General features: G+C 35.9%; 1 protein-coding gene across 2 annotated transcripts; it reads left to right on the forward strand.

The window, feature by feature from the left end:
- The first annotated feature begins 1,907 nt into the window (after positions 1–1,907).
- On the forward strand, positions 1,908–14,324 carry LOC306872663 (phosphatidylinositol-3-phosphate phosphatase MTMR7-like). 2 transcript variants are annotated; one of them, XM_079421335.1, is made up of 14 exons: positions 1,908–2,177; positions 2,731–2,850; positions 3,323–3,485; positions 4,032–4,189; positions 4,954–5,082; positions 5,239–5,373; positions 5,847–5,979; positions 6,068–6,177; positions 6,657–6,782; positions 6,907–6,956; positions 7,657–7,857; positions 10,556–10,690; positions 12,170–12,296; positions 12,839–14,324. In XM_079421335.1, exons 1-14 carry the CDS (start codon positions 2,154–2,156, stop codon positions 13,163–13,165), a joined length of 1,938 nt encoding a protein of 645 aa, XP_079277461.1. In that variant the 5' UTR covers positions 1,908–2,153; the 3' UTR covers positions 13,166–14,324. The 2 variants fall into 2 exon arrangements, with proteins under 2 accessions (XP_079277461.1, XP_079277462.1); XM_079421336.1 differs by having other exon boundaries at positions 1,925–2,177; positions 12,170–12,324.
- Positions 14,325–15,615: the final 1,291 nt, after the last annotated feature.

A 15,615-nucleotide genomic window follows, 5' to 3' on the forward strand; every position in this document is an offset into this window, starting at 1 on the left:
TCTGTGTTCTATTGTGAATAAAATATTGGCTCATGTGATTTGAAAGTCTTTTAGTTTTCATTTTATTCAAATTCAAAAATTTTTTTGTACATTTTTATTTATTTATTTATTTACTTACACACAGTGCATACATACATACATGTTTGGTTGACCCTAACACATTAAGCTATTTGCCTTATGCTTGGTCTTCCGTAAATGTGAACAATCTACTATTTTAAGTGTGCGCCCTTTATTGTATATGTCAAAGAATTAAAAAAAAAAATCTTTATGAAGTTATGAAGTTTCTTTATGAAGTTATGTTGTCGTATTATTTTAATTATTTTAATCTTATGTTGTCATATTCTTTTAATTTTAATTTCTGTCTTTTCTTTTATGTCTCCTATTTACCAGACGTCCAAAACAATCTTGAAACTCAAAAAAAGAAAAGAAAAGAAAACAAAACAAAAAAGACTCAACAAAGTACACACACGTAAACATTTAAAACAATCTATCATAATCGACATATGTAACAAAGAAGGACATACCAGACTGGAGGTCAGTTACATAAACCTATATATGATGTCCCAGTTTTCCAGTGTTGAGTGAAGCTGTTTTATTACGAGTTCCTGTCCCATTATAATAAAGGGTTAAGTAAGGGAATTGAGTGGGAGAAATGTGTCTAGCAAGAGTTAATCTGCACAGTCATTAAAAACAGAAAATATTTAAACTCAACCAAAACAATTCAGCTTTGATTATAAAAGACCAGCATTTCCTCAGACACTGATCAAAGTAAATGGGACTAGACAGATTACATAGCCTCACCAATACAGATCATTAGTCATTTTTAACTAATGTTAAACTTAGTTTAAGTAGTGTGTGTGTATATATATATATATATATATATATATATATATATATATATATATATATATATATATATAAACATTATTGAATGTGAACGACTGGATGTTGATCATAGTGTTTGTAAAATAGTTACATTTAGTAAATGTAAAGTAAAACGTTACCACATGTAAAGGGAATATGTGTAAACAATGGGGCAACTCGAGCCACAGTTTCTCAAATGTTCACTGCGGTAATTTAGCGCCACCCTCTGGACAAATCTCGACACAAGAAACAACAATATTTATCGTAATCACGTAAACCAAAATTTTTCTATGAAAAAGATAATCATAAAATGAAAGCAGTATTGAATGTTGAAAGAGTCATATGACAAAGGGCCGCTTTAAATTATATTACAAAACTATTATATTACAAAATGTATAAATGCATCAGCAAAATACTGCTTGCCTGAGAATCACATGATAGAAGACAAAGCTGTGACCAGCCATTGTAACCCTGTGATTGATTCTTTGAATCGTGTGACTGGAAATCAATTATCATTTTAAATCATTGAAATACTGGAAACAGGCAATTATATATATATATATATATATATATATATATATATATATATATATATATAAATCAGCCAATACAGATATGCAAAGGTTATCTTTATTCAGAACCTTATATATAGTATCTTTTAAAATATAACAATTATCTATCACCTTGTCTTTCATTTCAAGGGCGATAGTTTCTATATTTCAATATGGGGATACAGACGAGATGCTTGCGCGTGCGCTGTTGTGAAATAATGCAAGGTAGTGCGAAATACAAATCCTACTACAACGAGGGATTGGGTCATGCATATTAAATAGTTCTTTGTGACGTAGCTTGGTTACCTTCCTAAAGCGTCCAGTCACGTACCTTCATGAAAATTAATAAGCCAAACCTTCCTCAAAGTGAGAATCGTTCATTCGCCCTCTGACTACAGCACACCCATCATTGTCTGCCTTTCAACCAATCAGAGAGAACTATTGGACAAACGTCACACAATTTATTTAATATTCATGAGCCAGTCCTTCGCCATAGCAGGATTCGTAGCGTGCGCGCTCGGCGTTGTCCACCGTGTACCAGTCTGAGCGTACAGCGGTCCCCGCGCTTAGACCAGAGCCATGGCTTGAGCTACATACCTGCGGGCCATCCCATTATCAAATGATGTTCTTTTAACCATCATGCGACGAATCGCTCTGTTCTTCTGACCTGAATAAGACCCGATTCCCCGGTCGGTCCGGATTAATTTCCTGCGCATCGTTTGGACAGGCGTCTCTAGGATGGAGCACATCAGAACACCAAAGGTACTGCTGATGTCCTTTATGTCCGGGTATTTAATAAACGCTCGCAATACAGCGTTCATCCTCTAGATCGCTGTCGTTTTGAATGACATGCTTTTAAAACGTAATATTTGTTTACCGAATGATTTTTCTGTGAAAATAAATGGTTTGACAGAATATGCCCAGTGATAGGCCACAATGCAGCCCCCATCTTCTTTCATCTAGTGCCTTGTAACAAGATCTGAATAATGGTTCAGCCTCAGCAGCACTACTGATGCACCATGAGACTCAGCAGATCTTACCATTTCATTTTAAAAACATACTCTGTGGTATAATATTTTATGATTTTAATGTATTCAAGATTAGGACAAGTACATACGTGATCTGTGCTTAGCTATCTTTCATGTCATATTTATTGCATGAATGTTTTAGAATAATGTCAAGCTGGAGAAAAAGAGAAGCTTGGTGTTAGGATTGCTAAATAATTGACATCCTGTTACAATTGATAACATATAATGTACATCACAAGGTTGGTTTTTAGAAGAAGAAAAAAAGACTGTATGTTGCTTTCTTTCAGGTGGAAAATGTGCGTATGATTGATAGACTGACCCCCAGGAAATCTACGGTGGGAACATTATATCTTTCCTCTACTCACACTATATTTGTAGAGAACTCAGAGGCCCGCAAAGAGACCTGGGTAGGAATTGAAACCCTTTCATGCAGACAATTAAGCTTCTTCCTCCTCCTTTCTTTTTTTTTTTTGGCTAAATTTAAATTAAACCTAGAAAATCTATTTATCTGTCTGTTTGTCTGTTTATCATTGACATTATTCACATTTTGTGATTATACAAGCAATCAAGCCGTTTTTGTTAAATATATCCAATTGTAAAGAGCTGGGTAGCCATATACCACTTAACATGAATATATATATATATATATATATATATATATATATATATATATATATATATATATATATATATATATATATATATATATATATATATATATATATATATATATAAAATACATATGAGTTCTAAAAAATCATTTAGAACTCACTCATCATTATGTATTCTGTGTATCATTATGTCTAAACAAGAAGTTTCTAAAAATATGCATATGAATCCAGAGTTTCTCAGCCACTAAGGATCTCTCTTGCTTCACAGGTTCTGCACAGTTTGGTATACAATGTGGAAAGACTTCCGACAAACTCATCAGGAAATCCTCTCATTATCCGCTGTAAGAACTTCCATGGTTACCGACTGCTGATCCCGCAGGAGAAGGACTGTTTAGATGTGCTGGCTTCCCTCACTCGGCTTTCACGCCCAGGTAAAGTAAAATGAGCAAAAATCACACAGTTGTGAATGTTAAACGTGATGCTTTCAGAGTGTTCTTAAAAAGTGAAATGCAAAATATATGCTTTCTCTCATTCATCTTACTATAATTTAATATTAAAATGTGTAAAGTATTTATACATTTTTTTTCATGATCAGAAAAACAATATCCTTTTAAAAAGAACTACAATGATAATATAAGAATCTACTTGAAGTACCAAAATCCGTTTTAAAACAGAATGGCACGTGATGAAACGGAGTTAATTGTAAGTGGCTTGTCTAGACAAAGGACCATAAGGGTTACACGCATTACAGATTTACTCGCATATGATTTGGCGAAGCATGAAAAATGATCCATATATTTGCATTTTCTTCTGTGAAAAGTGAACACTGTGCCTTTTTTGCTTAGACAATCCAAGGTCTTGAAAATACACCATCTGTGAAATTCAAACAACGTCAGAGCACAATTCTGTGCAGCTTTGTGAATTTCACCCATAACGAGCTTCACACTCGTTAACTTTTAAAAATGTATTTTTTGCAGAACGCTATGGAGAGCTGTTTTGTTTCTCGTTTAACCCCAACCTGGATAAGGAGTTAAGGGAAAAGGCATGGGGCTTCATCGACCTGAAGGCAGAATTCAGTCGAATGGGAATACCCAGCAACCTCTGGCATGTCACAGCAGCCAATCATGAGTACAGAGTAAGTTTTTGATCAAATGCCTGTTCATGCTCTGGGTCAATAACCATGATTTCCTTTTCCTCAAAATTTCAGAGATCAGTGTTTGAGTTGCGCCTTAAATTACACTGTGAAAAACAAAGGTAGTAGACTGTGCTTTAAGTACTTTAAGATGTACTTTTGAGCTCCTGTAGTTCCCAAACTATACGGCTTTCTTTCTTTTATGGAACATAAATTGAGAAATATCTATTTTATGTTTTTACAGTAACAGAAAAGAAAAGTTGTTCAGAGGCAGAGCAAATTATTATATTTTAATTAGTGCTGTCAAATGATTAATTGCGATTAATCGCATCCAAAATAAAGGTTTTTGTTTGCATAATATATGCGTGTTCTGTGTATATTTATTATGTTTATATAAATACACACACACATACAGTATATATTTTGAAAATATTTACGTCTATATTTATATTCATATAATTAATTGTATAAATAAATATATTTAATATATAAACATAACCAATTTTTCTGAAATATATACTGTATGTGTGTGTGTATTTATATATACATGTATTATGTAAACAGAAACTTTTATTTTGGATGCGATTAATCGCGATTAATCATCTGACAGCACTGATTTGAATGAATTGTCGATGAATCTTGCACATAAAGCATGTGTGAATGTGTCCTGAATGAGTCCTAAGAATGTGTGTTACTAAATAAACAGGACCACTGTTGACCATAAGAATGTAAAACAATAGTTCTAATCCAAATATTTTGATTGGCAGTTGTGTGACACTTACCCGTCAGAGCTGTTTGTGCCAAAGTCAGCCTCCCCTTCTGTCATTGTGGGCAGTGCCAAGTTCCGGAGTCGAGGGCGTCTTCCTGTTCTCTCCTACTTCCACAGAGACACCGGCGTAAGTGCAAAAATAACGACACTCCTTTGAACTCAAGATCAACTCGTTGCAGACTTTTACTTTTTATATCAAGCTTAATATGTTAAGATAATTCTTTTCATTGTCTTCTCCTCCCCACTTTTCTATTTTTTAACTCTTACACAATTGGTTTTCTAGGCATCGATCTGTCGGAGCAGTCAGCCTCTTTCTGGTTTCAGTGCACGCTCCTCAGATGATGAGCAGATGCTGCAGGCCATTATGAAGTCAAACCCTGTCAGCGAGTACATGTATGTGGTGGACACAAGGCCAAAGGTGAGAGATTACAAAACAAATAAATTGAAGGACAGGTTCGACAAGCTGTAGAGCTTTAGACAGGGTCATGTGAAAGTTGTCTGATAGAAACCGTGCAACTTTTTTGATGAATAGAAAGTTCAAAAGAACAGCAATTATTTGAAATACCATTATTTGTAGCAATGCAAAAGTCGTTACTGAAACTTTTGATCGATTTAAGCATATATATATATATATAATACATACATGCATACATACATACATACATACATGCACACACACGTATTTACTGCATACATATAATATCTCCATAAATATTTTTGGCTTTGTGCATATAATTAAAGGTAATGAAAAGTGTTTTTTTTTTTTTTTTTTTGCATTACATGAAGCACACCCCCATCTCATAATGTCGTATTACAATGTTGATATTTTGAAAATAATCATAAATACCAGCAGTTTTGTGACGTTGAAACACTGTTTGTAACTATTTCTAGCTAAATGCCATGGCTAATCGTGCTGCAGGGAAGGGCTACGAGAATGAAGACCATTACACTAACATAAAACTACACTTCATTGGCATAGAAAACATCCATGTCATGAGGAACAGCCAACAGAAGCTTATTGATGGTAAACAGATTAATCTACATTACTTTTATACCAGCAGATACTTGTCTGGTGTTGACTTGCTGGAAAATGAGCCTTTTCTGTTTTGCAGTTGGTGAACTCGCAGCTCCCTCCATGAGTGATTTCCTGTGGGGTCTGGAGAACTCTGGGTGGCTAAAACACATCAAAGCTGTACTAGATGCTGGAGTCTTCATTGCAAAGGCAATATTTTTTTAAAGTTTTTACATATGGTTTTTGAAAGGCCATGCTCTGTTATCACAAGTGATTAGAAAAGGCAATGTAATATCATGGAATTTACATATCTAATAAAACATGGCATTATCTCATGTTGGAAACATGTCCAAAAACATCTGAGTAAAAAATCCTAAGTAAAAATGAAGAGTTCAGATGCAAAAGCCTCTGTCATTTGAAATTTTCTTTTAAAAGTTTTTTTTTTTTTATCAAGCTCCTATGTGTAGGTTCAATAATTCCACTTTAATGGCAATGAATAGGTTCTTTTCATTGCCATTAAAGTGAAATAACTGAACAAAGACATAGGAGCCTGAGAAAAAACAACAACTAATTTTAGAAGAAAATTTCAGATGGCACTTAGAGGCTTTTGCATCTGAACTCTTCAAATACAATGTGATAAGTATCATATGATCACACATGTATTCACCCATTCATATCTATGTTGTCAGGCAGTGGCGGAGGATGGAGTGAGTGTTTTGGTGCACTGTTCAGACGGGTGGGACAGAACAGCTCAGGCCTGTTCGGTGGCTAGTGTGCTACTGGATCCATACTACAGAACTATCAAAGGACTGATGGTAATAATAACTTCACTGATGTCTGATCCATTTTGATTTTTAAAACGGCGCTAGTCCAACATCATCTAAGACAAAATATGTAACATGTTTTTTCTATTTTGAACACAAGTCTTGTTTCTTGTAGGTTCTGATTGAGAAGGACTGGGTATCATTTGGACACAAGTTTTCCCACAGGTTTGTTTTTCTTTTCAATTTGCATGTTTCTGGCCTCACATGTTGCACACCACGTACAACTTGCAGTTAATTTTAATTCGTTGAATTGCATAATTGAATCGAAGCTTTCTGTGAATCTCCTCTACTGTGTATGTTGTGCATGGATAACATGCGAACTAAGAAAAGTATCATTCCTGAATCCATAGCAAATACTGTGACTAAACCATCAGTCATGCAGAATACAATGTTAGACTCTGTGTCTTTAAGCTTTAGGTGAGTCTCTACTCTCCAATCATGAAATGTTACATAGTCCGCTTCCCCAAATATGAACATTTTCTTACATGGAACAGAAAAGGAGAAATTTTCAAGAATGCTCAAGCTGCTTTTTCCCATATAGCAAAAGCTTACAGTGACTATAACATATTCAAAGTCTTCTAAAGCCAAACAATAACTTTGTGTAATGTTTTTATTTGTTTTTATATGTTTTTAATGTTTTTATTATTTCATGAAAAGTAATTAACGTATGTGCACATTCAAACTTGGCACATCAGTGACCGCAAACACCACTGGTTCTTGTTTGTTTTGTAATATGACACACTAAGTTGGAATATCCAAAAGTGCCAGTGAAATCTGAGAAAAGAAAGATTGGTGGTGAAAGGTTGGATGGTGGACTATACCATTACTATTTACAAATTCATCTATTATATAAAATCTTCTACAGGTATGCTCACCTTGATGGTGACCCTAAGGAGGTTTCTCCAGTCATGGACCAGTTCCTGGAGTGTGTGTGGCAGTTGATGCAGCAGTTCCCCTGTGCATTTGAGTTCAATGAGCGATTCCTCATACAGCTACACACACATATCTACTCCTGCCAGTTTGGGAACTTCATCGGTATTTGTCAGAAAGAGAGAAGAGACTTGAGGTAACAAAAAAAAAAACAAACAAAAAAACATTTTGCTAATTTTATGAATCGAGATTGCAGCAAGAGAAGAGGGGGAACAGGATCAGCAAAACTTGGCAAGCTTCTACTCGCACCAGCTGCTTGTGCAGCTGCAGCTCAATATGCCAGAGCATGTAGGATAACTTGGTTCTGATTTTGACAGAAATCAACTACTTTTTGAACTGAGATGGTTTCAGATGTACTAGTATAGATAGATCACAGTCTGTTTACTGGCATATTGTCCACAAAAAAGATTCAGCTAGGAAACAAAATCATGTTTTACGTTGATATTATGAGAGCTCCTAAAGCACCAAACCAACTGTGGTGTCACTTGTGTCTCGACCAAAAATTGCGCTTGAACACACATCAAACACTACACCCAACTAGTTTGTAGGTTCTGTGTCTGCTTGAGAAGAAATAACTCTCCATACCAGCAGGTGGCAGTAGTCTGTATTTGTCATTCAAAAACGGAAGAACTAAGACTGTGGATACACCAAAATACAAAGCTGTGTTAAAATCACATTTAGGCCGTTTCTCAAACTGAAGGCTGCATCCTCCGGAGGTCGCATTTGTAGGCTGCATACGTCATAAAGAAGATCTCATTTTAGAATATTAACAATTATAAATTTGACCATTATTCTTAATTAAGCGTAAATTGTTGTAATATGCTTATGACTCGCGAATATAATGCTCAGTTAACTGAAATAAACCAGGCTTGATGACCTATGCAGCCTGCAAATGCAACCTCCGGAGGATGCAGCCTTCAGTTTGAGAAACGGCCTTAGCCTACTATCGAGGGTATGCATGTGACGGTCAGCTGGAGTGCCTGTGACTCCGCCCACTGAGTTTCAGTATGAATGTGACGAAGGAACACACAAAACACATCTAAAACAAGAGAGAGCTTTGCGATTGACTGTACAAATAGATTTGAGAAGAAATCTGAGGAATATTTTTACAGACTGCCAAAGCGAAGAGAGAAGCAAATGATTCGCTGCAGTTCACAGAAACAGACTGACTTTAGGCAGTGAAGCACAGATTTGCAGTTATCATTTTATGTCAATGTTGTTTTTTTGCGGTAAAATCGTACTCTATATATTGTATTGTTATATCTTGTATTGACAGCTCATCAATTAAATATTTACCATCTTATATTCTGCATAACTGGATGCTTTTAAATAAACTGACAAAAACTATATACGTTTTTGGGCTGGACGGTATGACAATATAAATATAACATTGATGTAAGTGATCACCCGGATTTAGACCAACCTATTGTGTATTTAAATGAAGCGGTACACAGGCAAATTTGCTTTATGTATTTCCCTGTGGTCGCAATCAGGCACATATAAATGTCAGGAAATGCAATTCCTGGCTGCATCTTTGGGAAGTTGTAAGGAACAGTATATCGAGTCCAACGACCTTTAGTTTAAACTGAATCACATTGCCCCTATTAACTCCATTCATGCAGCACCTCTTTTGCCACTCAGTCCAGCTGAGGGGGGGCATGTTCCGGCAGGAAAGTGACGTCAATGCATACCCTCTATACTTGCTTCACAACCATTAAAGCGGACATCGGCTATAAATGTGGCCAGTGTGTGGACACAACCACCCTACAAAGATGAAACTGCATTCACTTTTATGCCCAAAAAACCTAAAAAGTCTAAATTATCAAGCCGTTTTGATTTTCGGAGCAGTATGAGGTCATATTGCTCAGGCCCCGCCCACAACCGCTGACGGACAGTCTCAAATTAGCATATTTCTGCCCTTAGCCAGTTGTACGCTGCCTGGAATTTTCTCCTTCCTCGAGCAGCTGTAGCAACAACGTCTCGTAAGCAATGCAGGTTTTTGTATGTTGTCATTGTCATGTGATCTACCAGTATCAGTCGCATGACTCGCATCACTTCACTGGTATTCACAACTCCACTCCTGTGGCCTCATATGGGTTAGTAATGTTCATCAGAGGCACACTTCAGAATTTCATCAGAAGTAGGTCATCCACATACTTTTCGCCTATTGTTTTACAAACACTATCAATTTGGACATACTACTAGTCTCACATACTGTTTTCAACCTACTATATTGTAGGGAAGAAGGTATATTCGGATGGAGGGAAAGTGTTGCTCAACTTTATTTTTTTTTGGCTTGCTTCATCACTTTTTCTTCTCCTACATTGGTTCTCTAAGCTGAACAGCCAATCAGAGTGATCTCTCACACCGGTGGGCTCTGCCACCAATTCAATATGCTCAATTAGCCAAAAAGGTGCAGATTAAAGTCTGGCTAATGCCAGCAGTGTGAAAAACAGGATGATAAATGGCTTGGTGTGGAAAGAAGAACTAGTATGTGTCTGAGAAATAGCATTAATAAAAACGAAACAAAACCAAAAATATGGTTCGGTTCATCCCTTCAAATGCTTTAGATGTTTTGTTTTTTTTCCTGTCAAGTTGGCTTTCTGACCAGACCAACCTGCAAAGTGCACCAGATAAACATGTCATTAGTATACCTACCTACTTCAAAAAAACTGTTCTCATCTCAATTTTTTTTTTGTAAATAGATGTGGTATAGAATCTAGTTCGTAACAAATGGAAATGTAACTTCTTGTTGTAACCGTTGAACCATCTTGGTTTCATTACCTTTGTGTGCTAGTTTACTTGTTCAATCTCCCTCTTTGTGAATTATGCAGGTTACAAGAGCGAACACGCTCTTTGTGGCCACATCTGTGGGAGAACAGGGCTGAATACACAAACCCTCTATACAGGACAGACCACAGCCAGACACAGGGTGTTCTGAAACCTCTCACCACTGCCTACTGCTTCAAGTAAGTCAACCGAACTGAATTATCTCTATACGATCATTATACTTTCTTTCACATTCCTGTTGTATAATAGTCATGCTTCTTTCGAAACTGGCTCAGAGATGACAAAGCGCCTTACTGTAAGAATAAGAAAGTGAAGTGAAAGTTTAATGGACACAAAATAGCTTGCAGTGACACCTTTGTGCATGTTTGTTTTAAGCCACTGTAGCAACATAACGAGGTGTTGATTTATTTAATTTAGGATTAAACAAGGAATAAACACAAGTGTTAATTTCCACCAAGGCACTTTAGTGGACTTGTGAGAAAGATTGGTACCTTATAAGAGCGGTTGTTTGACTTGATCACTAGAGTGTTTAACCCCGGTTTCACAAACAAGGCTTAAGCCTAGTCCTAGACTAAAATGTAAATCTGAGCTGTTTCAACTGAAAGAAACTTGCACTGACTCATCTTGAAACATGTTGTTTTGTCTTAAGATGCACACCAGTAATGCTTTTTTCTAAGGCGTTTTTATAAAAATTACTTAAATATCCTAATTGAACTATGGCCTAATCCTGGTTTAGGCTAAACCCTGTCTATGAAACCGGGCCTTAATGATTTAAATTAGGCTAATCCAATGCCTGTATTCTTCAAAAAGTTCAACAAATAACTGTTGATATGAAAAAGAAGCATTACCTTTGGGATACGTTTAGATGGGTGAACTTGACCTTCAGCCTCCATGTTCCTGGATCAAAAAAGCCCCCTCAAGTGTGTTCCAGAAGAGTTTTAGGTGGAAAGTAGTCAAATTAAAAGGTGGACCTTTTTGGGTATGTCGTCTGGTGGCTGTGTGACAATGGATCAGTGAATCAATGACTGAAAAATGTTATTAAACCATTTTATTACACTTAACATTGGTGAAAAAGACTTGAGACTAAACTTCTACACGGCAGATTTGAATACACTGTTAAAAAAAATCTTGGCCCAAAAAATATCTAAACATTTTTTAATCAAGATGAATTTACTTGCGAAAGAAGAAAAATGACTTAAGATATTAACTCTTGTTTTCTGAAAAATGTATCTAAATGTTGTTAGTAAGTTTTGCTAAGACAAAACTTAAGCAAGACAAAATATGTGCCATTTGGCAAGAAAAATAGACAAAACACCATTTAATTTTCCTGCCCAACTGGCACATATTTTTACACTTAATGTGAATTGATAATATAAAAATAAAAGCTCATTTAAATTATTAATAAATAGTACCATTGAACTAGTATTATTATTACTTATACTAATAGTAATAATAGTAAATAATACTAAAATAAAATGCCAACACATGCAATCTAGATCAAGAGAATACAAAAAGCTTATGATGATAAGCTTAAGTCAATAAAACATCACATTGTGCACCACAACATAAACATTTTCTAATGATGTAAAAAAAAAAAAAACAGGTTGTTGGGTAACTTTGTGCAACAGAGGATTAATCAACTAAAAATTATGTTGTAGGTTTTGGAAGGGGATGTACGGCCGTGCAGAGAAAAGTGTGGCCTCACACCAATCTCCAGCCGATTGCCTGAACGCGGTGAGGGAGGAGTCACAACAATTGGAGGAGGAGCTTAGCGCCCACCAGGAGGTACCACGGGAGGCGGACGCTGGACAAGGCATACACATGCATGCATAAATATCACATGTTTCATAAGGCATTTTAAAATGCATCCGCAAGTAGAGGATGGGTGCACAATTCATTCCCACATTACACATTTCAAGTTTACTATGTAGTATACTAGTGTTCCATTTTAATAGGGTGACCATACATCCTCTTTTTCCTGGACATGTGGTTGTCAGGATTTCTAAATTGCCTAAAAAGTCTGGGTAAAAGTAGTTTGACTAATAGGGTGCAGATATTATACATAATTGACCAATCGAGGCTTGAGAGAAGGATCTACATAGAAAAGTCAAAGCAATGCAAATACATGTAAATATAAATTTTGAGGACTGTAGAGAGACTGTCAATAGGAAAACAAATCCAATACCTGGATATTTTAGGCAATTTATAAATGGAGGACATATGGACTCCCTTATTTCATAAATTATCCCAATAGAATTGAATTTGTTCCTTTTTGCTGCACCAATGTAAAACTCACTAACCTTTGTCCTCTTCAAATGTTTTTACAGAGACTTGCCCAGCTGAAGGAAAGGAAAACTTCAGGGGAGAGGAAGAAGCCCAACAAGTTGTCTGAACGCGCCCGCCGTCCAATTCCAACCGAGAGTGAACTCAGCAGCCCTCTAGACTACTTCACCGCCACAAGAAGCGAGAAACACACTCCTTCCTTCACACTGCCGCTACAGTTAGCAGCCCCACCCAAGAACGGTGACCCTGATGACCTTTCAACCTGCAGTGATTTCGAGTCCGGTGTGGCTGACCTCAGCAGCTACTCCTCTAGTGGTGGAGACGACGCTAAGGACCCCGATTCCGACGATATGGTCAAAGCAAACGCCTGAATTTAAACAGAACTGGTGACAATGAGGGACAAAAGCACAGCAACGGGTACCAAACTGGGAACTGCTGTGTTTTTTAATGTTATTTTAATTTTTTTAAAATGTATATTTAAGTATGTGAACAAGCACACATATCCTAGATGGTCTGTCAATAAGACCTTATTCCATTATAGTAAATTCTTATTTCTTGTATAGTATTTTAGGTTTTGGTTCGACTGTGTATTTCACTGTCTGATCCTTTATGCCGTCAGTAATTTTTTGTTTTGACATCTTCCATAGCTATGTTCAGAGCAGCATATTACCATACTACTCATACTAATACACAGAACATGTATCAGGCACCCAGAATTATGGAAGCTTGTTTCAGCCATGGGAGAAAAACAAAAGTTAATTGCGACCTTCTTACTCACAATTCAGACTTTTTGTCTCGCAATAGTTTATATCTCACAATTTTATCGTTCTTGCTTAAAAGTTTACATCTCACGAATACTTTTTTGTTTCCACAATGGTTTTTAGCTAACAATTCAGATTTTTTTTTGTCACAATTGCAAGTTCTTGTCTCATAATTCTGACTTATATCTGACACAATTACGAAAAAAGTCTGATACAGACTCAGAAAAAAGTCTGAATTGATTTTTTTTTATTTTGTTTTTTAAATCCCATAGTGCAAACAATCTTCCATACTAAATATACACACTGGGAAATGAAATGCAATGCAACAGTTTTAACTGACAGTACAGCACTGCATACTGTGTTCTCATTTCACGTTATTTGTTAAAACAGCAGGCAGCATAGCATATGCTAGAATTTCATTCTGATCATAGCCTATATCTTCATGGAAATTGTACTGTGCCTATTATGACCATCAGATTCCCACCTGTTTGTTTAGAAAATCTTAAATGGAAATAATGAAAATTTGCTGTACATGTGAAAACTAGAACCATAGGTTATGGAACCAAGAGCTGTACGGCACCCACACTACATGTACTTACTTCCCATTTCTGTAACTGTAGGCATACTGTGACATATAGACATCTATGTGATTACCATTTCAGCTACAACAGTAGATTTTAAACAATTTGTCTGAAGCTTATGAATATCTTAATTTCTAAGGCAAATGCTCTCAATAAAGTGTTTGCCGAACAGCAAACAAAATTACAGCAAATCTGGAGCCAGTTTTTACCATTTTTGGTGAACATAATTTTTAAATGTGAAGCTGTTTTAAATGTAACTGCAAAACGATTTTTTTCCAAACAGGTTTCCTAAATGCGTCTACCCCTTGTATTGTTGGACAAACAAGTCAAACTCTTTCCTGCAGTGCTCTTTGAAACTGTTTTAGCAAAAACCGAGCCCTTGTGGATGCACTCAAAAAATTCTGTCTGATACTGGTAAGCCAATAATTAGTTTGATCTTATGGCTGACAACTGATGAATGCCTAAATTTAAAATGGAATTATATTTTGTCAAAATATATTAAAAATAAAACACTAAAATAATTCCTTTTTTAATCCTCATGTTGTATCCTGGTCATTTTGACACAAAGAGGATTTTCCTTTTTTTGAAAATGTTATTGTATTGAATTGGACTAAAACATAAAACTGACTTTGCTCACACAGGGCATAAAATCTTCCCCCAAAAAAGATAATCTTTGCACTTTTTTTTTCTTTCTTTCCCCACACCTTGTCACACTTGTGATGTTCCTGATCAGAAATGACCAGCCTACAAAAAATTGTTATATAGTGACCAAATATTGTAGTATAATAGTAAAATATATATTTTTTTTATTGTTTTTTGGAACTGACTGGTCATAGGCCTCACTGTGTCAGCAGCATAACATGCGTTGTGGTACTCTCATGAAAATGCATCGAAGACCGACATGGACGAAAATAAATTTCTGAATAAAGTTATAGTTTATATATAGTTTAGTTTTCTTTAAGCACAAAAACTATTCTCGTGGCATCATAAAATTATGGCTGAACCACTCGTCACAGACTATTTTAACGATGTCCTTACTACCTTTTTGGGCCTTGAATATGGTAGTTATGTTGCTCTCTTTGGAGGATCAGAAAGCTCGGATTTCATCAAAAATATCTTAAATTTGTGTTCAGAAAATGGACATTTAACAGTGTCTTATGAATTAAACGAAATATGCTGTGAAATGAAAAATGAATGAAATGAAATATGCCGTGTTTTCTGCCAACTGGCAACCCAGGGTGCTGAAATCCAATTGGGTAAACTGGCAGTGGGTGGGTTTCACAAACCAAAACAAACACAGACATTCCGGGCGGAATGCACATTTTCAAAGGAGAAAAACTGACTGTAGCATTGTTTTTCAGATAAACAAGTATGTAAACTTGTATGCAAGCATGTTTCTTAAATATCTGCAAACATATTATGGTATTTTTATGCTTTAGTAGAGTCAAAATCCTACATACAGCACCAGCACTGACCATC

This window comes from Barbus barbus, assembly GCF_936440315.1.
Source record: "Barbus barbus genome assembly, chromosome: 7".
Lineage (NCBI taxonomy): Eukaryota > Metazoa > Chordata > Actinopteri > Cypriniformes > Cyprinidae > Barbus > Barbus barbus.